Source organism: Aethina tumida, chromosome 7 (genome assembly GCF_024364675.1).
Source record: "Aethina tumida isolate Nest 87 chromosome 7, icAetTumi1.1, whole genome shotgun sequence".
NCBI classification, from domain to species: Eukaryota; Metazoa; Arthropoda; class Insecta; order Coleoptera; family Nitidulidae; genus Aethina; species Aethina tumida.
In genome coordinates, this window is record NC_065441.1 from 17,500,112 (window position 1) to 17,526,109 (window position 25,998).

A 25,998-nucleotide genomic window follows, 5' to 3' on the forward strand; every position below is an offset into this window, starting at 1 on the left:
TAATTTAAAATTATCAACAAAATGCCGGAAGTAGAAATGTGATATCCAAGTATTATTGATACATACCATAGTTGAAACACCACAGTTGTGCAATATGAATTTCTTACGAAATGCTTTGTATATTGTTTTTATTTATATATGTATTGGGATATTTTTTGATTATGTGAAAAGTACAGGAGACAATTTAATTGGTATGTTTAAAATATTTTTATATTTTCTAAATATTTAATATCTTAATGAATTTGTTTGAAACACATAACAAGTTATTTTAATCTTAATTCCCTCGTATTTAATTTTGTATTTTTTAGATAATACGAAGATGAAGCCAAAGAAAAATGGTTCACCTAGTAATCTTTTTCAAAGTAGATACATCCCGTGTTCAGTTGGGTATATAAAAATATATGATATATGTAAAAAGAAATTTGTAATAAGACATTGACCTCTGACTACTTATTTAATATTATTTTCATATTTCAATTATTTCATGTATTAGTATGTAATTATAAAATAAAAGTTCTGTAAAATATTTATATAATTGTTTATTATATGGTAAGAAATAAAATACATCTGTATTATTGTTAACAATTATTAAATATATCTTAAATATGATAACAATAATATATTTTCAATCACAATCCCTATGGGAAGATTTATAATTAATATACATGTTCACTCCATTTTGTTTATACATAGCTTTTAATTACAATATAAATATTCAAAAAATGCAACTTAACATTATTCACAAGCTAACTATGGTTTATAAAAAAATTAAGTCAGTCATTAATATCTATCTCATTTTATAAAATCACAATTTTCTGGACAAACAATTCTACAAGACAAAAACATCGTTGTTTGATCAACGAGATATAAAACGAAATTGTAAAATACGTTTGTCTTAAAAATTGTTTAATACACGAAACAACATAACATTAAATGAGATGTGTTATAAAGACTAATGCTTTATAAACATTAGCCATCACATAATACTTATAAAGTATCAACGTAAATAATTGGAAAATAATTTTTATTTCGAGATATATACTACTCTATTATGGCATGAAAATGCAGTAATCTAGAAGAGGTTTGCTAATACAGCACTTAAAAAGTGTTTTCTTAATTACACCATGTATATTTGAAATTATATTTAATTAATATACATGAGGTAAGTATATATATTTTGTAATCTGTTTCATTTTGTGTATACTTTGATAATATGAAATGTTTCAAATTTGTAATTGGTACGTTTTCATTACTAAAAATTAGAAATTTTAATATCTGTAAGTCTAAGTTGTATTTTGTCTACTATATTAATTGATCTTGTAGAGTAGCACTATCTGTTTCCAAAATATTACAACAAATAAATTTAAGTAAAACTTCCGTTAACTCCATTTGTCACACCATTACATCACTCCAATACAAAAATTTCCTTCAGATAAAATTCTGAACGATGCTTAGATATTGTAAAACCAATAAATGTAATTCCAATCCATAAATCCTCTACAGTAAACAAATGAAGCTAAAAGTAAATATCACGCAAAATTTGTACATATATTTCCAACGCTCAGTATTCAATCAGCTTTGACGATTGGCTCTTCATCAGTCTCTACTTCCGATCCGTCACTCTCCTTTGACTTAAGTCTCTTACGCGTCTTCACTTCCAGTTCTTTGATATGGAAGCCGATTAGTTGGTGCAATGCGGTACGAAGACTGGTGAACAATTTCGGGAAAAGAATCTCCTGTTGAGTCAACAGTTGTTTGATCCGTTGTCTTTCTTTAGATAAATTGGAACACGTAGAGTTAGTCGATATTGGCAAGTTGTGATTACCGACAAATTGTCTTATTGCTTTTTCACGGACGTAGACGAAGGGTCTTATCACTCTCAAGTCGTGATCTCTATAAAGAAAAAAACAGATAAATCAAATAAAGAAGAATTTTCTTGTTGCCGATACGTACCTTACATAGTAGTGAGCTCTCATAGTTCTCAGCTTCCCTTTGTGGAAAACAGACAGGAGGAAACTTTCGCAGAGATCATCTAAATGTTGAGCAATAGCCAAAACATTATAGCCAGAACTTTTTGCTGAGTTATACAACCGGTGTCTTAGTGTTGGTGTACAGAATGAATTTACATTCTCTTTCACTCCATCACTTTGGTCTGCAAACAAATGTAACATTTAATAAAACCGAAAACAATAATAAAAATAAAAAGCTATCTTACCAGAGGCGTTATCGAGATCGCATTTCTTGTCATCGATTATGTAATGAACGCCCAATCTTCTTAAGTGTGGGATCAGAGCACAGGGGTCGCATCCTGATGCTTCTGGATCAACAGTTACAGCGCCGAGACTGAACAGAATACCTTTGCTTTGAATATAATTTTGGTATTGCAACAAACTATGCAACAGACTCAACGAATCCTTTCCTCCAGACAAACACACCATCACTTTATCACCATCCTTTATCATTTCAAATTCTTGAATAGCTTCTACTGTAGGCTGCCAAATTGTTTTCTGAGGACTGATCCATTTTGATGTCTTATCTGTTGATTGGTTGTCCTCACTAAATTCTCTGAACATCATAGGTTTGTGTTTAACCAAATTGGAAAACTTAATTTCAGAATCTGATTTCCTGTGAACTCCTAAAGATTCGGAATTACTCCTGGATTTGGCCTGTTCACTGTTCATATTATCCTGATCATGGAACGATAAATTTATACCACTATCCTGTGAACTGAGACTTGCAACAGTTGAAGTCACCGCCTTGTTCTGTGTTTTGTCCAAGGCGTCGGGCTGGTCGTGTAATTTGTTAGAACTAGACGATTTATTGATCATATGGATGACGGTTTCGCTGCTGGACCCAGGTGTGTACTTGGGAATGGCACCAGTGCCCCTTTCATCTCCAGAACTTGACGCTCTTGAATAACAAGGCTTATCTTGTATTTCAGGTGTGATAAACACGTCCACAGCACTGACCACATCCCGAATTTCAGACTTTACTTCATTAGCCATTTCTATAGACACCTAAAACAAAAATAATTTGTCAATAGTGTTCATCTACAACAATTAACACTCAACTAACCTTTTCAATGTACTCGGCAACTTCATTTGCGGAGATTGAATCGCTTCTTCCATCCTCGCTGCCACTCCCGTGCCTGTCATAGTAAGATCCACAATCCGTATTTTCCAAAACGTCTTCCACTTTCGAGATGACTTCTCTGATTTCAGATTTGATATTAGTGGCAATCTCTTTAGTCATTTCAGTCACATATGTTTGTAGATCAGGTGCCGGAGAGGCTCTGCCCAGCTCATGAGTGCTGTTGTATAAAATATTGAGGCTATGTGTTGGCGATAAATTGGCATCTGAATCTAACGAGTGCATCTCGCTCTGGCTGCTGTAACTCAATTGTCGTTGACGTACTTGATTCATTCCCAAACTAACTCTGGTTTGCGGACTTAAGACAGGCGGAGACACATTAGGCGCCCCCAAACTTAGGCACCTTTCCCTAGCGAAGTTCTGTTGCATTTGGAGGTTGGCGGAGCTCACTGCTTCACCAACCACAAAATTCACAGGTGGTTGAGGCATGTGGGGATAGTACAAACCATTTACATCGTGGAGAAAATATGGCACTGGCGATGAGGACGTTAACACTTTTGGGTCATCGATGGAGGGCAAACTGTAGTGTCGTGGTGACCCGCAATTGGACACTGGTTGGGTTATATAAGTTTTTTCGTCTTTCGACGACGAATCAGACTTTTTAGAACTGATACCTAGGGGATCGAACGGGACCTTTTGTTTGACGTTTTGAGCATTACTGGTTAAAAGGCTCTGAGCTTCGTGTTGTAACAAAAACCATCGCAGTTTTTCACCGCGTGCGTCAAATGTGATACCTTGATCATGGTACGGCATTCTGTTGGCGGTTTTACGAGCCCTATTAAATAAATTTCTGGCAGTTTGTAGACTCTCAGAATAGCTCTGCGGAAACAATCCCGGTCCGGAGATTCGCCTCTCGTTCATCGTCATCTTACCATCCACGTATCGAATCTGTGACAACCATTTGCGATCCTTGCACATGGTATTCGTGTGGTGTCTCCACTCGCCCGTTTCCAAATCTACGACATACTGTGGCAGTAATTTCCAACCTTCAGTCGCCACCATCTTCATAGCTTCCATCACGAAAGCTAATTCAGAGTCGTTTATGAAATATGGAAGACTGATACGTGTGAATCCGGGTCTGAGCAGCTCCAAAGTGGAATTCGCCACTCCTAAATTTAAACTGCTCAGTCTTCTGTCCTCTAATATGATGCTTTCGTACTGATCGGCTAAACTTTGATCGATGCCGAGGAGGTCTTGGGCATACGCACCGGAGCACAAGCATCCAGCACGGGCTTGAATGCCAAAGACGTCGTTCAGAACGGCACACACAAAATTGTGGTGTAAGAATGTGCCACGGGGGTGGCGCACCATGAAAGAAAACACTGAAATCCTTTTGATGTTGGGGGAAGTGTTACCTAAGAGGATTATTTCTGGAATGGTCCTGATGTGCTGTAACATTTGTCTGAAAAAAAATGTTAATGTTTTATAATCACAATCTTATGCCCCTGACATTATTACTACCATAAATATCATACTAATAAGGCTACTGCCCACAGTTTGTGAAATAAGTGAGCTGGGGGAGAATTAATTACTCCTAAGCGAGACACGTTTCTGCATGAATATAATCTTAAGGTTGTAATTTATTTGAAAAATCTAAAATTGATTATCATCTTAGTGTTGTTGAATGTATCTACTAACTTGTTGATTTTTTCCTGACGTTGAAGAATATTCGGCACGGAAACCGTTTCTTTTAACTGCATCACGAGACTGGCTCTGATCGACTCAACTATGGCAGCGCAGCTTCCCTCTTCTTGTATTTCAAATGTCTAGAAAAAAATATAATATGATCTTGTTATAATGTGGCCTCAGTTGTGCCATATTAAGATTTACCTTATTATTCTCTTGTGTTGCAAAGAATCCATCTGGTTCACAAGTACTTAATCTTCTGAATATTGATTTTTTGGCAATCAAAATTCCTGTAAATAATAATAAAGATTTGTTATTTTATGATACTATGTTATGATATGAAACTAAAACTATTTTTTATATAATTTTGATTGGTATCTACTTTCTACATATTATCATGTGTTTGGATCAAGGACAAATTTCAACTTGTTTATTTTTTTAGGCAAATACTAGATAAGGTGTTAAATAATTCCAGTTTATTTATTTAATAAACGAGTAAGACTACAATAATGAATCATTCAAGATAATTTATTAATATAATTATACGAAAATATTAACTTTATAATATTTGCACATCAAAACATTGTCCAGTTAGATAGCTATTGTGATATTTAATTAAGTACTTAAAATCAATGTAAGTAATTATTGGATTAATATAAATAATTGGTACCCTTGACAATTGATCTTAATCTAAGGTCGGAATCTCACGTCTAAACAACAATTTCAAGCCTTGAGTCTCACCAGACAGACGTTGTCGCACAATTACAATATGTTATCCACAATTATAAGATTCAAGGTACTACCAGTAACTCACTAAGATCAATAACCTTGGCAATTTTAAGATTTTTACCTGGTGTCTGAACGCCTCCAGCGAATTTATGCCCGGAGAAATAAATCGCATCCTTATTGGCCGAATTTTCTTCGACGCCCGGTATAACTGGATTCATATCTATGGCAATATTTGGAGCGCCCATGTTGAAATCCCAAAATGCCAACGCACCATATTGGTGAAGAAGAATCGTGCAGGCCACATCATCGATGATGATTCCCGTCACACTGCTGGCAATCGAGAAGCATCCAATAAGAGTCTTTCCAGTTTTCTGATAAAATCTCAGTTGGTTTTCCAGATCGTTTAGGTCCAAGAAACCTTCTTTGGTTTCAGTTATTCGCACCAACTGAAAAAAACAAATTAAAAATACTATTGGATTAAATAACCTCATTAATTAAATGTGATGTAAGTGTAATGGAAAAAGTAATTTCTCTCGCACAAAAGTATGGTTGGTTTAGTCATGTACGTTCTAGAAAACCTATTAAATTCGCATTTACTTAAATCAATATGCGGTTGGAATTGACGTTGGAACGACACGTGCCGTCATAAAAATAATTGCATTAACATCTCAGCAATTGTGCCAATTATGGAATTCTGATTTTATTTCGGGCGACAGAAAAATATGCTGCAAATTAAAAGGTGCAGTTGGAATCGAGTAGGACTAGACCGGAGGTCGCCGAATAACATACACATACAGCAAAAACCGATTCGTGCCGGCTATATTTATCTGGTACATTCATAAATATTTGCACAAGGCACATATTGCCAAATTAAGTACAACAAAGTACGCAAACTATGATAGCTTCGAATAATTGTCGAATGGTCCAACTTTTTTATCCACTTTCACTCCACCAGACCAAATGATTCTACACTTTTAAAAATAACCTGCGTAACTGTACTACTTGTTCTTTGAAAAACTTTAAAACTTTTACGATCTAGGTCATGGTAATGGTGAATGAAGCGGACCAAAGCCAATGTCGGTTCCCTTTTAACCACTTCTTATGCTTCGGTAATCTTCAGGAAGCTGCCCGCTTTTTTTGCCAAGAAGTAATTATGTCTGGCAAAAAGTCGTGTTGTTTATCTGTAATTTCCAGAAATGTTGAGTTTAATTAGATGTGAGTGATGGGTTTAATGATGCTCTTCTTTAAACGTGTTTAAGTAACGATCACTTCTCGTATGAGACATTTATTTTAACTTTAAGGTTCTATTGAAAAAAATAAAAACACGTGGTATTTATAGAGACGTGTTACATCTAGAAAAAAACAATAAAGTTATTTAAGATTGTGCATTAACTGGTGAAAATATCCGTCGCAGAATTTCACAGGCTTTTGGCCAAAATGATATAAATATAAAAGAATGTGATAACACGTTAATACGCATGAATAAATTATTTCAGTCGATAAAAAGCTATTTATAAATGACAATTGTATTAAACGTAATCAACGTTATGACTTTAGTTGGTCATTGCAATTTTAGGTGTGCCCTTTTTATGCATCATTTTATTATGGTTCGTCCAGGTTTGGTAAATATTTGGCTAGACGATTTTTTGTCAGCGGCATGTGAACGAACCTTTTCCCTTGAAACTAAAGTAATTGTAACCACGCCACATTTGACCTAGGTTTTGATCAATTATTATTTTGCCATCGATTTAGTTACTGACATCATTCCCACTTCTGTGTAATTCTGATAGTAAATTTCTTTTGAATATTTATTAAAGCATATTTAAATTAGCGATAAAATTTTCTATTAGACCTATTTTAGATTCAAGTGGAGACTTTTTATGGCACTAGTCCAACATGCGACTGTACTCAGTACTTTCCTCTTTCACCTTTTGCAACAATGTAATCTAAAATTGGAAGCTGTGTTGAATGAACAAGTCCGGAAAGTGAACGTGATATTAAATCTTAATAATAAGCATGTGCAGTTACATCTGACATGCGTTAAGCGCAGTTATGAAACAAACATCTATAATTAAGAAGAGTTTTATTATGAAATAACACTTGTATTTTATTAAGTGAATTTGTGCGCCACATTTTTTCATTTAAGGTTTTACGACTTTTATATTGGTGGAGAAAGTTTAAGGCTCATTTTAACACCAAATTATCAAGCAATCAATTAAATGCACTTCACTTACTTTAGCGTCAGTCTTTTGCCACAGCTGTAGGTTGTCTAAATGTTCGCTGGCACCGATGAATACAATCGGGGGTTCTCTGAGATCAAGGGCGTTGATTAGTTTTTCTAAGGCATCTTTGCATCCGTGTCCTGAGAAGATGACTGCGTCGTCGTCGTTTGCATTGACAGCGTTCCTAATTATATCACGAGACTCTTGTCTGAAACAAGTATGAAAAAATGTTCGGGATAATTGCAATTGAGAATTTTTTGATGACTCTGCGAAATTTTAACATTAACATATGCAAAGGTATTTTTAAGCCGAGTGCTAATCAGGTGAATCATACGAAGTAAGGCGCCATAGTTTATGAAAAGGAATTCTGATGAAGTAGCCAATGATGAAACATGCACTAATATATGATAATTAAGTTCTAGAATATCAATGTAAACATAAAGTCACAACAAATAAACATTAAAATAATATGACAAATTAACCTATGAAATTAATATTTCCGTATCAATTACTATTTGTAAATAATTTAATAGATATCCTTACTTTTTGTTGTTAATTTCATTGCACAATCTTTATTTATTTGATATTCATGCAAATTCAGGTTATTCAAGTTAAAACATCCTACTGAATTTTGAAAGAGACATGACGCATGAAGGGAGACAGAAATGTCTCCCACTACAGAACAAATTTTCAGACTTTTAACGTCTCTGTCGTGCATGAAGTCTCTCTCAAAATTCAGTATGGTCAAACGCTTTTCAATTGGTATATTTTGAGTAAGAAAAAATAATATAAATAAACTAAAATCATTTCCGGCACTTAAGATGAAAAATTTTAACAAAGGGAGCTGTTTACTCAACGTAACATAAAAATTGTTCACAACTTTTTGTCTTAGGGGGCAGCTTCATATCTTCCGTAATGTAAGATAAAGCATATAAAGTATACTAATAGTTATTTAATTGATTGTTTTAATAGGTTACCATCACGTAGCGAACAGGTTTCTTTGTTTATGTTATCTGCGTTTTGTTCTCTGTTTATTACAACGCTTACCCATTCGAGCATTTGAATTATTTGTGAAATTTGATTTTAACAGTCAATTTTTCATTGCAACAACCTGTGTTTATAACTAGATAGTTACCTTTTATTACATCAATTAAATAGACTCGCCGGCAATTATGTACGAATATCAGGCCGAACATAAACATGCTGAAATTAAAAATATCTTTAGTGCATATAACTTTAACGAAAATATACAAAAGGAGTACGGATATCTAAAAATAAAATCAGACGGATAATATGACGCAAGAAACTTATAATTGGAATGGTGAAAAATGTGTACAATATCCAAGAGGATTTCCTTAACAGTTTCCAAAAAGTGTTTACCTGAATAATGTACTTTGTAGTGAAGATATAGTCGTTGTGAAATGCGTGTTTCCGTAAGTGGGCAGCACTTCCCTAAGAATATACTCTTCGATGAATTGCAGGGATCTCCCCGACGCGGCGTAATCGCAGAACACGACTGAAACAAATTAAATCCATTAATCGTTTATACAGAAACGATGTTTCTTCGCAATCTTTTCATATTGACACGATAATTGTACAATAAAATAGCTGTCGGCAAACAACAAAGTGCCGCAATAAATCACAGCTTGGTTTTCCTTTGTGGTCGTTTCAGGGAAACGTTAGAAAAGTTAAAAAAAATCAGCAATGTCAATAATATCAATCATGTTTATAAACATATCTCCTATAGGACACGTAATCGATTTTTTTCGGAATTATCAATACAAAGGTCAGAGGCTTCTTGTTTAATTGATTGATGATAAACCACTGCAAATGTTGATATTGGCGAACATCTGGATTTATTACATGAACTTTGACAATTAAAATGTTATTTTAGCGTACACATAAAGCTTTCTTTAAAAAATTCAGTAATTGTATTTAAAAGTCACACAAATATGCGTGTATGCAAATTTGAAGTAAACAGTAACAGCCGAAATGAGTCATTAAAATTGCTTGTTTGAATATTAAACTAGCATAACTTTCAAAAGCAAAACGAATTAACCACATAAATGAGAGCTAAAATGGAATTTTAAAAAATTGAGAAACGTCAAAATTTTAGTTACAGGTTATAGATAAATGGCACGAAAACAAATTAAAAACAAACGTAAATGCTTAACAATGAAAAGTTTTTAAATAAGTGATTAATATTATGAAACATGATTGTTGTAATTTGGTAAAACTGCTAATGAACCTTTATAAATATGTTTATTAGGACCAAATGTTGTTTATAAATATTCAACAAGGGGAGATTCCAAATCCTTTATGACATTGTTATTTACCAGATGATAGAAAAAATTGCGATATTGTATGAATAACAATTGGTAAAAACTGGATGTGTCATAATTCGGTGTGAATGAATCAAAACAATAAGTAATATTGGAATATTCCTGCCACGTGGAGTGAAAGAAATACGATAAAATTTAATGGGGCAGTAGAATTAATACGATTTCATATGCACATTAAGCGTGTTTAGTGAAATCGAGCAGATCATTAAACGGCAAAATATTTACCGGATTGTTCTGTAATTGAGAAAATGTGCGTAATTCGCATTTAGAACGTTTTCGTGCTGCGCAGCAGGAACTTAACAATATAATCGAGGGCGATACTTTTTTAACGTTCACCATTCAAGCAAACATTGATATGGTTACCCTTGAGTTATAGTACACATTAATATTCGGTATTGTTTTTCATGCCGTTAACGTTTAATGTTTTCCTTAACCTTTTCGGATGTGACAATATTTACTGCAGCCAAATACTTTCCATCTCGCACCGTCGTACCAAACGACAAACGACCTTATTGTTATTTATTCGGCATTAAATGTTAATATTTATTACACAGAACTTTTCTTCAAGGGTCCCAGTTTTATTCCATGACTTTGCATGATTTGCAACGCACTAACCCATTCACTTTTTGGCACAGCATCAACGATAATAAAGTGCATTATTTATTTGTGTATTGCAAAACATCCTCCGTCAACATTAGAAAACTAGCAAAGATGATTAACAAGACTTTGATAGCTCTCGAATAATATTTTCTTTCCATAATCTTTTCGTTAATTTATTTACCAATTCTTTAAACTGTTTATTTTGATTCACGATTTATACGAGTGTTTGGACTAGTGAAATTGCAAATTTTACAAGAATGTGTAAAAATGTAGATATAATGAGATGTTGTTGCAATTACGACTGTAAAGATAAAGTGCAAATCACTAACGTTATATTTAATTTGAAATTATGTTATAATCAATTAACTTCCGTTCCTGTTTAAAACGTGATATTTTCTGTCATAAAATAAAAACAGGTTGTTTAAATAGTAGTACTATCTATAAGCCATAACTTCTAACATCGATTCCCCGAAATTATTTATAATAATAAACAAAATGTTTGTGTGTGGATCCAAAACAACAATGGTTTATTTTTGTAACAACAGAGTATAAATAAATTATGGTAGATACAATTGTAGCGCCAAATATCCAGATAAACTGCCGAGTATGTGTGATGCCACAATCAGACATTTATCGATTAATTTTAATACTGGTATAATAATTTTTAGATTGTTGTCCAAAGATAAAGTATGTTTCATCAAAAGTTTATAGATGTGTTTGATTTTTTTAGTAGGAATCTAGTAATTCGTACCATATTCCGATAAATAAAATGTTGGACAAGGTAATAAATCCTCATTATTCCAATCTTTTAAAGGACATTCCCATTTGACAGGTTTCAGGTTTTTTCACGTGATTTCCGCAATTTTCAAATAACAGTTAGCGCAGACTGGGTTAACCGTTCTAAATCGGATTTGTTGCAATGGGGCACTGGAACGATGCTGCAAACGGAGAAATTGAGACGAACGGCATCGAGATAACCATCACAGTCAGCTTATAAGAACGACGGATTCAAGGCCATAAATTTGCTCCGTATTATTTCGAATTGTTTTGGCAAATCTGTTTCGGGTTATTGTTTGATCAAGATACGAGATATGTCACACGTGTAGGTTTTTAAAAAGCCACCCAAACACAGATTTTGTTTGTGTGCTTAAGGTATTGAAAACTTTGACTAGGTACGTTAAAAATTGGCATGGAAATTTTGCAAATCGACTGTGAATTATACAAAACACAACGGACAATAAAACGGTTGACCAGAACATTTGCATAAACTCATTGCGAGCTCAATGCGAAGTCGCCATGCATTTATTTTCGTTATTGGATCTGCCTGGTAACAACAAATTTGTTTTCACTGCCGACTGATAAATTAACAAGCGTTTTATTTACTGACAACTTTCTATTTAATATAATCCGCAAAATTATTTTATTAGATCAAGGATCACGCGTCCGCACAATTCGGCAACAATTCGGCAACAATTCGGCACCTGCAAATCTAATCAATTATGGTTTAAACTTGTGAAATATTCATTTTAAGAATTACAAGACCAACTTTAGTTGAAAATATTCTTAATTACTAGACTGTAGACAGTACTATCTTAATATTTAATTATATTTATTTTATTTTAAACAATAAAATTATACAACTAGCTTTAGTTGTAAATATTCTTAATGAAACACACATTTTGGTGATTTATATTTTTTAACACGTTGAAGATCACATTGCAAAATCGTATTTGTCATTTATGGACCGGCATTTTTTTTATTGTTAATTACGTTAATTAGTTTTTAAATATTTTTTTAATTTACAATAATTTGAGATAGACATTATTTAACCCCCAGATTTACAGAATCGACTAGTATACATAAATTGTATTTAAATCATGCCCACCGTTGTATAAGCGGCCATGTAAAGTATGTCGTGTGCCCACCCGTGAGTACGCGGGCCGGTAATGTTGTTGCATAGTGACCCGCCGGTGGGCATGCGGTCTTCAACGTATTAAAGTAATTTAATTTAACTTTCAACTTTCAAATTACAAGACCAATTTCAGTTATAAATTTCCTTGATGATTAGTATAGATCTAATAATAATTTATATTATACTTATATATTTTTTGATAATATAAAATTAAAATATTCTTTGGAAGAACATTCTAGTTAGAAATTCTTGATAATTGAATTTTTTTATATTGACTTCAGTTCTAAATATCCCTAACAACCAGTACTGGTTCTTTGGAAGAACATTCTAGTTAGAAATTTTTGATAATTGCATTTTTTTTATATTGACTTCAGTACAAAATATTCTTGAAAACCACTATTGGTTTTTTGAAAAAACATTCTAGTGAGAAATTTTTGATAATTTATTTTTTTATATTGACTTCAGTTCTAAATATTCTTGACAACCAGTACTAGTTCTTTGGAAGAACATTCTAGTTAGAAATTTTTGATAACTGAATATTTTTTAAATTGACATTTATAAAAATATTCTAGTGAGAAATTTTTGATAATTGATTTTTTTTATATTAACTTCAGTTCTGAATATTCTTGTGAACCAGTATTGGTTCTTTGGAAGAACATTCTAGTTAGAAATTTTTGATAATTGAATTTTTTTATATTGACTTCAGTTCTAAATATTCTTGACAACCAGTATTGGTTCTTATGATATTTAACTATTTTTTGATAAAATAAGATAAAAATACAGTTTGGGAAAACATACTAGCTTGAATTTTCGTAATTTATCTGTTTTATATTGATATTCATTGTAATCACAAATTTAACTTTGATTATAATTATTCTTAATAACTATGACTGTATAAAACTTAATTATATTTAAATATTTTTCCTCTTCCTCTTTGGAGGAACATTCTAGTTTGAATTTTGCTGGTTTATATCTTTTATATTTATTTTAAAAATTAAGATTATAGAACCACTGTTATGGTTGAAAATATTTTAAATGTTTCGAACTGGATTGTTCTATTTAATTGTATATAAACATTTTTTAGTAAAATAAAACAAAACAATTCACAGAATTGCAATCGAAATTTGATAATTCGAACCATGATTTGACACAAAAAGAGTTGTCAAGACTTATTAAATAAAATATATACATAGAAAGCTATAAATGTGTATTTATCATGTAAGTATGATTTAAGCTAGATATTATAAGAGATACTACTACACTACTTATCAAAAATAACATTTTGAAACCTATAATATATATAATACATAATATAATCAATATTATTAATATTGAATTATGTATTATATTATGTAATGTTTTTATTTTAATGCAAAAAAGTCAGTTATTTATTTTTGACAAAAGTAGTTTTATTTTTATTTACAAAAAAATTACGATACATCATTCCAGAACAGCTTTGTAGATAATTTGATACATATGTTTTCTCAGACGAAGCCTAATAACGAAATATAAGCATTAGTATTGTAGAGGTTGTCTTTAGGACTTTAATTGGAAAAACCCTTAGCAAAATGTATTTCCATTTAGATTTAGGATGTTGTAATCATGTATGTTAAAAACTATAAAGTAAATTGCAGAAGTACTAACATAAATTTTAGAGATTTATATTATTTACTGGTACTGCATAAATGTAAATAAATACTCTTTAGAAGTCCACACCAATTAAAATTTTGATGGTTTATGTTTTACATTGCATGCCAAGGTTTCATACGTTCATTCATAAAGTTTTTTGATAAATTACACTTAGCTTTATCCAACTACTTCATCATCATGCTAATTCACTAGACGACCTTACACGTTTGTGTACTAAATGGCTGTCGAAGCGTTACAACAAACTACAAACACAATACGGTTTCGACGAGCCAGACTAATAAACAGCGGCTCTCCAAAAATATGCGACTTCCTTAAAATAAACGGCTAATACCATTCAAAAACGGATTCGAGGCTGTGTTATTTTGACCGCATAAAATCGGTTTAACCTTAATTTCGTTGTACCGCTAATTATAAGCTAGTTAAGCGAGCAAACGCATGAAATATTTATCAGTTTTATCACTCTTCCAGTTCTCGGAAACGCAACCTGTAATTATGAGTGGCCATAAAACGTTTTGCATCATTATTAATTAAAATGAAAGTCTGTCGGCTTTAAAGTGACTGTTTGATCTAAAAATACTAATGACATGCACGCAATTGCACCCAGGGAAACGTTCCTCGTGCGTGATGCGTAAAATTGCTGCCATTTTTCTTTGTCTGCATTAACAGAACTGGTTTCCTATTAGAAAATCGATTTTCAACACTAATTAATAAACAAATATTTGCTTAAGTAGCCCGTGTTTTCTTAATCGTTACCTACAAAATGGTTTCTGTAAAGAAAACAACATTAATAAAAGTGGTCTGATTTTTAGCGACCATTTACATATTCAGTCTTATGTAAATTTTCATCAATATCAAGTAATGAAAGTCGATACTCCGGGTTCTAAGAAATAACACTCCTTGTTATTAATTTTGCAGACGGCATTGTAATTTTAACCCACCACTGATCTACTTTTAAAAATGTTTAACTAATTAACAATGCCGAAAATGTAGAAAAGAATCAACAACAAAACATTCCAATTAGGTATATTATGCTAACAAGACAATAATAAATGGTGTTTACTATTAATAATGATATTGGCTAATGATTTACAGGTTGTGTTAATGCTCTTATTAGGCATTATTAAGCCCACAACAAACACCATGCAGCAACACATCAAATTTTGGCCAATTAATTAATGTAATTAGCTTAAAAATTATTATTCGCCTTTATATGGTAGAAGATTTAACCTCGGAATAGTTTAATGACTATGTTTGAAACCGACAATTTTCACAAAATTATACCACTGTGTACCTTGAATAGAATATTTGCATTTTAATTAAGTTTGCATCGTGCAAGTGTATTTTGCATAGTTGTTTTTCGGTGTATAATTCCGTTTTTCGTTCTATTCACAAATTTTTACCTTGGTCAGGTCAAAGATCTGAGTTTTATATATATACGACATTTGTAAAAATAACTGGATGCACCTTAAAAATTGTAATTTAGAATGAATTTGTCGGTCACATTGTCATTATCAGCACAATTTTCGATTGCAAATGCAAAATAATGGTTATTGCGTGTCTAAATTACTACCGCATGAAAACAAAAATAATTTATGTTGGTAAAAGCTTGTTTATAACACGCGTTTACAATAAAATTTTATGTTGCCTTTTTATGAACACCAACTGCATTGTTCATTACGACCAATAATGCACAAAAATTATTGAACAAGTGGATTTTGGGCGACAGGCCAGATATTATTTCTGGCATTCGGTCGGTTTTTATAGTACACACATGACTCACAATATTGATATTTATAATTTTGAACATAATTGTGTTCGTACATCGGTACTTACGTCGGCAAATTTGGATTTCGTCCCAGTGTTACAAAAAAAAACAACAATTTTTGAGAGAAGTACTCAACCTTTCTGGTGTTAAGTTGGCAAATTGTAACTAGAATGTTTTCTCAGGAATTTTGCCACTTATTTATCAACGAGTTAAAGTTTTAACGTATGACTTTTGGACATCAAAAACAAACTATTTTAATACAGAAAATGTTCCTGGTGACTGGTACTGAATGCTTATAATATTTAAATATTATTAAATATTTTTTGGTAGTATAAAATACCCTTTTTAAAAAAACACACTTTTGGTGATTTATGTTATTATATTGATTTTTCTAGTTTAAAAAAATTACAGGACTAATTTTAGTTGTAAATATTCATGACAATTAGAAATTCATTCTTCTAATATTTAAATATATTATTTTTTCTAATAAAATGAAAAAATTTTCTTGGAAAAAACACATTTGGTTATTTATATTTTATTATCCAAAGGAATAAATAAGTCAATAGAAGTACTCACAACCGTTCATTCCAAGTGACTTTGTAATTAATAAAAACATTGATCGTCGTAAGATGAAATCAATAGAGCAATGGAAATGCTTCAAAATGGTACCCTACAGACTGAAGTAGCAAACATTGTGTGTTATTTCTAGACTTGCGTCTAAGTTTCAGAACATGGAGGATGTAGTTGAACGACAAAGAACAGGTTGGCCTAGAATTACCACTGCTCAAAATGACCGATAAATTACCTTAATTATAAGAAGGGAGCCGTTAATTACTGGGCGAGCATTGTTCCAGCGACTTCATAATGGTACTGGTACTCCTGTTTCCACTTGAACCATCAAACGTCAATTAGAAACCTGTGGTTTGATATCTCGGAGTCTTTTGCGTAGAGTACTGTTCAGATACGAGTCCAAACCCCTGGTTGTGGTTTGGGCTGGAATCTGTTTTGGGAGAAGAAGAGATCTCTACATTTGTCAGGGCAGTATAACAGGTAATATCTACAGACAGGTGGTTATTGCGCAAATAATTGTTAATTTTTTTGCTGTTATTGGGTATCAATGTTTTCTCTATGATAATGCTCGACCACATAGAGCTGCAATTGTCGAAGAAAGACGAAATTTGCTTGAAATCCCTCATTTGATGTTATCACTATCACCATCAGATCTCAACATGCCTGGGACAAGCTAGAAAGAAGGCTTTCGAATCACGTACCAACTCCAGAGACTCTTCAGCAACTTTGGGTATTGTTACCACAATTATGAAAATAGCTCAAGATTATGTCAATAATTTAGTAGACAGTATACCCCGCAAGTGTCAATTGACGCCAATGGTGGACATAGGCCTTATTAAGGCTCCATGTCTATTAATGCAAAATAATATATATTTCTTTTATTTGTTTATTTCTTAAATACTTTTTAGTGGTAAATAATAGTTTTTGTAAATTACTAAAGATGTGTTTAATTTAAAAAATAAATAATTTCACATTACAATTTGTTTATAATTTATCGACAATATATTGAAGAGTAATATTTAAATATTTATTTAGGATTAAAATTATTTTAATATTTTATTATATTTGAATAGTTTTTGTTAAAAGACAATAAGTATTATTTGGTAGAAAACACTAGTCTGAATTTTGGTGGTTTTTAATTTTTAATATCGATTTTAGACTGAAATGATAAAAATTTTACCCCATAATCGAATTAAAATTTAAGACAAAATATTAAAAACAAACTAATTAAATTCCGAAATTGAATTGGCTAAATCTGTTTGTAAAAACAACAAAATAAGATCTTGAACAATATCAATTGGTAAACTGATACATGGGGATTAAGGCGATCAAAATATTTGTCTTGGGCCGAGATACGATCAATCTGTTAACCTTGCCGATTTAATTTCGGCCGCAGACGAATTTCGATTTGCGAAAACCGATTCTGTTTACAATTTCGCGCGTTCAACTCTAAACAAATCGAACATATTAATTTGTTTTCGGCACACAAATTACGGCGCCTTGACCCGAGCTTTAGTCAAATAATTGCACTTGGACATGAACGCTTCTCAGCGACACAAAGTCAAAACAAAGTTTTTCATTCTGGAATGGTGGTTTCGTGCTAAGCCTGATTTTTGACGGAGTCGGCTAAAAATAGAGCCTGATTTCACCACAGGTATAAAACTATAAAAGGCAATGAGGTGGCTGTTTGTATAGAATTTGACTGTTTAGAGCTCCGCTATCGCTTCGCATGTTTGATAAACTTGTTTGTCGGTGAAAAGTGTAAGATATTTTCGCACATTACTCACGTCTGCATCATTTCCTCGTATAGATAATACTTTATTGTGTAATTTATTGTTTAAAATCACATTTTAATGTACGTAATGATGCAATTCTGCTGCATGCATAACTTTGTGGTTGCTTTCAACTATCTAATCGGTTTGTCATTCCTTCTGGAATTATTTTTTTAATTACGTTGTCTATTTTTGGATATAGTGACGTGATATCTAAAAAACTAGATTAATAATAATCAAATTTAAGACAAACGGATTAATCAATCAGTTTCGAATAGTTCTGGCTCGCGAATATAAATTGAAACAAACCAGACACTCTCGACAAGCGGAAAAATTTTCAACGAGTGTCCGAAAATATTTCTGGTACGCATATGTTAAAATAAAATACACATGTGTAATTTATTTCAAAGGTTACAAACCAATTTAAAAACAATAAGTTTAATTTATAGGTCTGCAAAAACAAATTAATTAATCTGGGGAAAATTTACAAAAACTTGTTTGTGTACTTAAAAAGATAACTGCAGACCATACAAAACAAGGAAGAGTAGAAATAGAAGGTGGAAATCTATTTTTGATTGTGGTAGATTTTTCAAATTTTCTTGATTTGTCTAAAAATAAAAATTGGCAACAATTTAGTATAAACTTTTGAGTTGAACAATCCTTTGAGAATTTACGTAAAATGGAAAAGTTTTTGCTTGACATTGTGACAACAAGATTTATTATTAATTTGAGCTTCCAAAAGTGCTATTTACAAACAATGCTTTTCACAACAAATGAATATGTAGAAATAACAAATTGCGCAAAAAACACAACACTCGCAAAGTCGTATGAATACAAAGTTTTTTATTATAGCAAACGGAAAGATTATAAATAATAGAGTAAACATTCCAGACAACCTACACGAAAATGATAAACACAAATGTATGGAGGTGGTAAATTTCAAATTTCAGTTAACATTGTATTAAAAATAAACATTGGCATGAATTTAATTCTTGCATGGTTTGGTTGAATGATCCTCTAAAGGCGCAATTAAGTCCAGAAAAATGTTGGTGTTATTCAAGATGCAACGTTGTTTCAAATTCGATGCCAAAACGATTTTTCTAAATGTATTTCGCTTATTTGATCCTTAATTCTAACAAATTATAACTTGACAACCTAATTAATATGAAAGGCTTTGTAGACGATTTAGAATTTCTTACAACAAATTTATTTTTAGCAGGATCAATAATTCCTAATAGTCATTGAAACCTTTCAACATGCAACTGCAATTACTTTTAAACTGGAAAAACGCCGTTGTGTTATATGATCCAGTAATAATTATACCAGTAATTAAATGAGTTTTTTAATATTCTGGGTGCACGTGCAGTTGTGTTACGTGATTCGGAAACCAAGTGGGACATCTGGAAGCACGTGGAGGTCGTGAATCATGTGTGGGACAGTCGAGTATTTAACAAAAATCCAAAACTATTAATCGAAAATGTGGGATTTCATTATAAGTTTTCTACGGAAATTTCATATTTGGGAAAGGTCATAATACCCACTTGGTTTGCGTTCACATAATCCAGATTCCATCGGGAGATATTTGTTATCTTCAATAAAAACTAAATTGATAACCAATTCATCTAAAAACCTTGTGCAGTTAAGTTCTCAGAAATTTACTAGTATTTCTTAAAATCAACTTTTTTATCGATTTTGATTCATTCAAGTTTAAGACGATTCTTTCATTTGCTCCGTTAAAAATTCTCGCTGCCAAGTAATAGTTTTTCACAGCTCCAACCTCATGAAAAAAATACGTTCCAACCGATAAAATGGTGCGGTTGGTAAATATAAAATTCATGGTCATCGTATGACCCTCAACTTGCGTGTCTTGGCAATTGGAAAAAAACAATACGATAAATTAGATGTATCGTTAGGCATTTGAATGTGGCCCGGTTGAATTAAATGCGTAACACGTACGAATTTGTTCTTAATTTGTTTATTTTTGGCGGAAGACATGTTCGATGTTGATGGCGAATGCGCAAGTTGTGCGAGTGAAATTTTACGCCGCTTCCGCCTTGTGTGTTAGATTACTGGACTTTGCATTTCTTGGTCACCAATACTGTTTAGTTGGACAAAATGCACCGGTTAATTAACCTTAACTAAAAGACAATAAAAATTCAAATAATAAAATATAATAATAACTTTTTAAATATATTTAAAAAGAATATTTATCATGCTCACTATGAAAAATATTTGAATTAAATTTCGAATCGTTCGTGATAATGTACAATTTTATGTTTAACAGTTATACAGCAACATTTAAATTATTTTGTATTCAGGTGTTAAAAGTATTATAATTCTGGCCAATGTGCGATGTTATTTTGTAGATAAATAAATTAGATTTGACACATATAAAATACGTACATGTCTACGAAATATTTTGTAGTTAAATAATAATTCTATTAGTTTTCTACTTTAAGTGTAGCATAAATTAAATCAGCCATTTGCTAATGTCAACTAACTACGTACTTAACTTTAAACGTGTCTACATACAAAGCGATTTTTTCAAAAGTTGATAAAACAACAGCTTGATGCTACTCTAATTTACGCCATTATATAAACATTATAAAAGTTTCAGCTCTATTTTTACAGCAACTTGACAGACAGTCTAGTGAGTCGCACGATATTTACGACCGTTATCTTTCGACTTATATTTGTTTTACGATAAAAATAATTGGGAACCATTGGGCACGTGGTGCTGGATGTTACTCCCGATTTGCGAATGTGTGTGTGTAAATCTATTAATAAAAAAAATCGTCCACTCAATTTGGACGCGAGCCAATTTAATAAACATGCGTAAGTATTATTGATTCGATTGGCATTCGTCAATTCGGCGCTACCGGGTTCAATTCGCAACCGTATTTTTAGAGAGTGAACATTAATAACTTAGGTTATTAATTTGTTATGTAATAGATAGATTGGCTACTAATTTAGTTCGGCCGTTCAGCAAATATTGCCTATAAAATGGTAATGGGTTCTTTATACATCAGCCAGTTTGTTTTATAAAGTCTTTTTGATTAGTTGTACGTTTTGCATTTATTAGCACCCAGTAAAAAGCTTTTACATGTCCAATTATAACTGAATGTATAATTAAATATATAATTTTCTTTGACGATGTAAATGCATTATAATAATGTTTATTGTGTACACTATGACATTATTTTTCAGAGAGAAAACATATAATTAAAATAATTTCTAAAGTTTTGTAGACATCGAAAAAATCTACAATAACAAAACTTTATTTTTATCTAATTTCAAATCATATAAACTAAGTGATCAAAAACATAAACAAAAAATTTATTATTATATTATACCGTATTTAATATACAATGTTTTCTTTTTTTAATTTTTAATAATTCAAATTTATAAACACGATAATTGTATCAAATAATCCAGATAAAACCTATTATATTAATCAAGCAGAGATATTTAAAATAATTTGACTAGAAAAACCACCCCCCATTTCAGTAAATTGTTCCGTAATTCCGTTGTAAGCTGCGAGCTAAAAAAATGAGTAAGCCAGGATCAACGCCCCCTAAACCCAGGACACTTCCTAGCGCCACCACGTGGAATCACCGCGACGCAGAATGGGGGGTGTGGGGTAGGTCACCCCACCACGACGCCAAACAGATCGATGGACCAGCACGTGTACGCCATTTCGCGATTAATTCGGGGAGAACACCCGAAAACTGGAGGAACAGCTTATCCGGTTCAAACTCACTTTCAATGGTTTCGGCTGGATCAACCTGTTGTAAATATTTTTTAAAACATGACCCATTTATTGTTTTTAATAAATTAAGTATAATAATACGTGGGCAGTTGTTTTATTTTGAAGAGCAACAAGGTGAATGATGAGAAAGTGTTATAGAATAACTACTGTAAATTGTTTTGACCAAAGAAATACACGTGGGGGGAAGTAAACGGAAGTAAACCAAAGGCAAAATGCAGTGAAATCAAAATCCATACAACGACATAGGTCAATTTTTACGCATGATTTTGGTAAAAGATCAGAGTGTCGGTGTTATTGTGATTTTAATTATATTTCCTTTCACGTACCGAACTGATGGATTGCATAATCGAGTGTGACTACAAATGCAAACTAGGCCAGCTCAAGCTGCGGTGACTGTGACGAAAAAGTAGACTGTCTGTCTCTGTGCGTCTGTCAATTTGGCACGCCGAGGTTGAACGAACCATAATTCCTGTTCGAGGAAATGTAATTGGGACGACTATTTGCGATGCTTCATCTTGGAAAAATGATTGGTCACAATTCCATCTCAGCTTTTTGACTTTTGTTTGCCTTATTGTTGGAGCGATACAAACAAACATAATTTGTTTGCCAACAAAACACATTATTATGATTGTCCACATTTATGGACATCATAGACTGCGTGTCTGTTTGCGTCTATCGTCGGTAATTTGGCACGAAACGAATAGTTGAACGAACTATAATTCGCTTCTATTCAAAGAAATGTAATTGAAACGGCTCGATATTGTCGGACATGCACGCTTCCACGTTGCGAGGGTGCCAAGGAGAGGTCGGGGTATTAATAAACTAATACATGATTTCCCAGAAAAAATATATGTATTTAACCGACTGGATTAGAAACTGCGATAGCCACGAAAATTTTAGGCAATTACACCGAAAATGGGTCAGGGAACAATACGGGTGGATTAATAAGGAAGCAACTTTCAGCTTCACCATTTTATTAAGCCATTTATTAAATTACACACTGCCCTCAATTACTATTAGGTTGCACACTTGTAGGAAGAGTGCCAATCACCGATTCACCAGTCACGAATTCATGACGGTTTAAATTTTTTCTCGGAACTACGATCCTCCCTCTCAAAGACACTTTCATTATCATTAAGCGTGCACTGTTTATTCCTGGCTGCACAAAAATAGTCTGTTCAAAGAACTAAAAATACTGAGAATGTGACAAGGCTTTAATCTTGCAAATTTTTCTGCACTAGAATAACGCATATGACAATCTGTGTCGTCACGAAGACAAATTATGAACAATCCCATCTATTATTTACGATGATGTGTGTCAAGGACAACGTAAAATTCGCAAAACAATTATCTCTGATCGTTTTGCGGCGCTTTTTCGTTTGTTCCTTTGTTGCTGTCTGTAATTTTGCAGATGCGACCTATTTTCCCCACTTAATTAGATTGTATTTTTAATTTTTCAGACGTCCAATTTTGACATGACGATATTTAATATATTAAGTCACGTTGTTATTACACTTTTAGCTTCTTAAGAACATTAACTCGATTTAAATTAAAAATGGCATGTAAATATTTAAATTTTGACGGCGCTTGTGCCAACGAACAATGTTGCAGGATATTTTAGTGATCAAGGATGAAACCTTCCTTGGTAGCAATCTATTATTGGAGCAACATAAAAACGGTTGTTATGAATAACGTCCAGATATTTGAAAACATCTACCTGCACTAATAAAAAACATCACCACGACCTACCTTTCTGAAAAATAATTACACATAATTTAAATTTAATTTTTGTTGTGTCTAGTGTACACTAATAAATTAATGGGGCCAATGAATAATGTTTTTCACATTTCAGAGCAATACGGATACGAATTCGTTTACGAATAGTAAACAAAGAAGGAACTGAATATGTTATGACTGAACATATTAAGTGGGGATAAATAAAAACAGAGGAAAATAGGCCAAACACATCTATAATTCTCGGAAGAAGGAAAATCGATGGTCGAATGAAAATAAAATCTGGAAAGCTTTAGTGAACCACTTTCATCCATTTGTGATCATAGTTTCGGTTTAGATTTGTTTGTTGTTTAAAGATGTTTGGTATTGCTAACAAGATGGTTCCAATGTCAAAATGTCCATTGAATTAGAATCCGAACAGATTATTTCCCAGTTGGCAAGCAGTTTTTGGCATTAAAGTACGTCGTACCATAAACAGTCTGGCAAACTGTCAGACAATAATTAATTATCTAGAAATTTGTATTTCGATAACAAGTTTCTGAACAGTCTTAAAGAAAAATTAATTAGCTGGTAAACTTATTTGCTAACATTTAGCTTTGTTTTTACTTCTTTGCGATGCAATAGTATTCCACGGAATAGCAACAATAGTCTACTTAAATAAATTATTTATGTTGTAGTTGCCAATTGGTTTTAATAACGAATAAAAAGGCATTCCATACGAATCTGATCAGTTTAAGCAGTGTCGAAAAGCTCAGATATGCCGTACATGGGATAATTTAATTACTAAGCAACACGTGTTAATTTTTTAACATAAAACGAATCTCAAGGATAATGTTTATATAACATTTTCCTACAGAACGAATATATTAATATTTATTGTGTTGTTTTCGCGGCCGCACGCCGGGCTCTGACGAAGTCAGGCACTATAACAAACAAATAAATCTTTTTTTATAAAATAGAAGTGTTTTACTTCAAATGTATACGTATCCAGAATTAATATAAGTTATTCAAAAGTGTCATAATAGACTGCTTAGAAAATAATTCAATTTGCTTGCATTTGATTTACAAAATATGCTTGCTAATAACAGTTCTAAATTAATCACTTTGAGAAAAGATACTTAAGTTATTTAATAGATTGTATAAGGAAATTGGTAATTATTTTCTTCATAATGGATAAAAGTGACATGGTTAAACAAGTTAAATTTAAACTATATTTGCAAAAGTGAATAAGGAAGTTCAGAGCACATCCCTTTTGTTTGTTAAGAAGATTTCTTTACGACTTGTCAAAATTTTCTTTACCAAAAGTGTCCTTTCTGACCTTAATTCAAGCATCACAAGCAATTGAAGGGCCTCACTAACCAATTTATTATGAACCACACTACAAATTGTATGCAATTAAAATGCCGGTAGTCAAAATTAATTCGATACCTTTTCGCCGTCCGAAAGGCCCAAGGAAGGCATTATTTTTGCCCACGATGTTGTCGTCAATATACTTGACTAGCTTGTTGACTTCCTCGTGCTTTTTGGGCAGATTGGCAACATTTTTGGCTTTGGTTGTTCTAAGTGGATAGTCTTCGGGAAAGACATAGATCTTCCTGTTCCCGTAGGACTTCCTGATTGTTGTTGTGGATGTCATTGTCGAGTCATGGCACGGTGCACTGACGAACATAGACCGAACACACTCCGTTTACCAAGTTCTCCTTTCAATAATAACGTACTCTCTCGCGCACTCGGCTCTGTGTTTGCACGGTACTGCGACTTGAGTCTACTGGCAGGAGCGCGTTTTCTACCATGAGTGGTGGCAACTCGCAGGAATGGTCGCATCGATTTCTGCCGCGGAACGACACGAACGAGCAATCGTTCAAGCAGGATTTCTTTGGATAGGCAACTCACAATATTTTACGATCCAGCAGGAATTTATTACAAATTGTTATTTACAATTTAACGCAAAAATTATAAAATTGTCTCAGTATTTAAATTGTATATATTCCCGGCGTTTCCATCAAAATTTCAAAACTGATATGTTAAAAAATTAAAATAATTTTAACAATATATAAATATAAAAATATTTATCTAAGAACTTATACAACTAGAAATATTATTAGCAATATAAATAAATATACATGTTAATTCGGAAATTAATTAATTAATCAAATT

The 25,998-nt window shown here is 32.4% G+C and overlaps 1 protein-coding gene and 1 long non-coding RNA gene across 2 annotated transcripts; one reads left to right on the top strand and one right to left on the bottom strand.

Moving 5' to 3' along the window:
• Window positions 1–525, top strand: LOC126266298 (uncharacterized). The gene is made up of 2 exons (XR_007548712.1): window positions 1–191; window positions 309–525. It is a non-coding gene; the product is annotated as an uncharacterized LOC126266298 (long non-coding RNA).
• On the bottom strand, window positions 525–25,616 carry LOC109608972 (uncharacterized). The gene is made up of 10 exons (XM_020025540.2): window positions 25,270–25,616; window positions 9,108–9,243; window positions 7,740–7,935; window positions 5,627–5,951; window positions 4,981–5,066; window positions 4,789–4,916; window positions 3,076–4,552; window positions 2,216–3,017; window positions 1,954–2,152; window positions 525–1,893 (listed from the first exon to the last, which is right to left on the bottom strand). The coding sequence occupies exons 1-10, from the start codon at window positions 25,508–25,510 to the stop codon at window positions 1,569–1,571; spliced, it is 3,915 nt and encodes a 1,304-aa protein (XP_019881099.2). The 5' UTR covers window positions 25,511–25,616; the 3' UTR covers window positions 525–1,568.
• Between the last annotated feature and the right edge of the window lie 382 nt (window positions 25,617–25,998).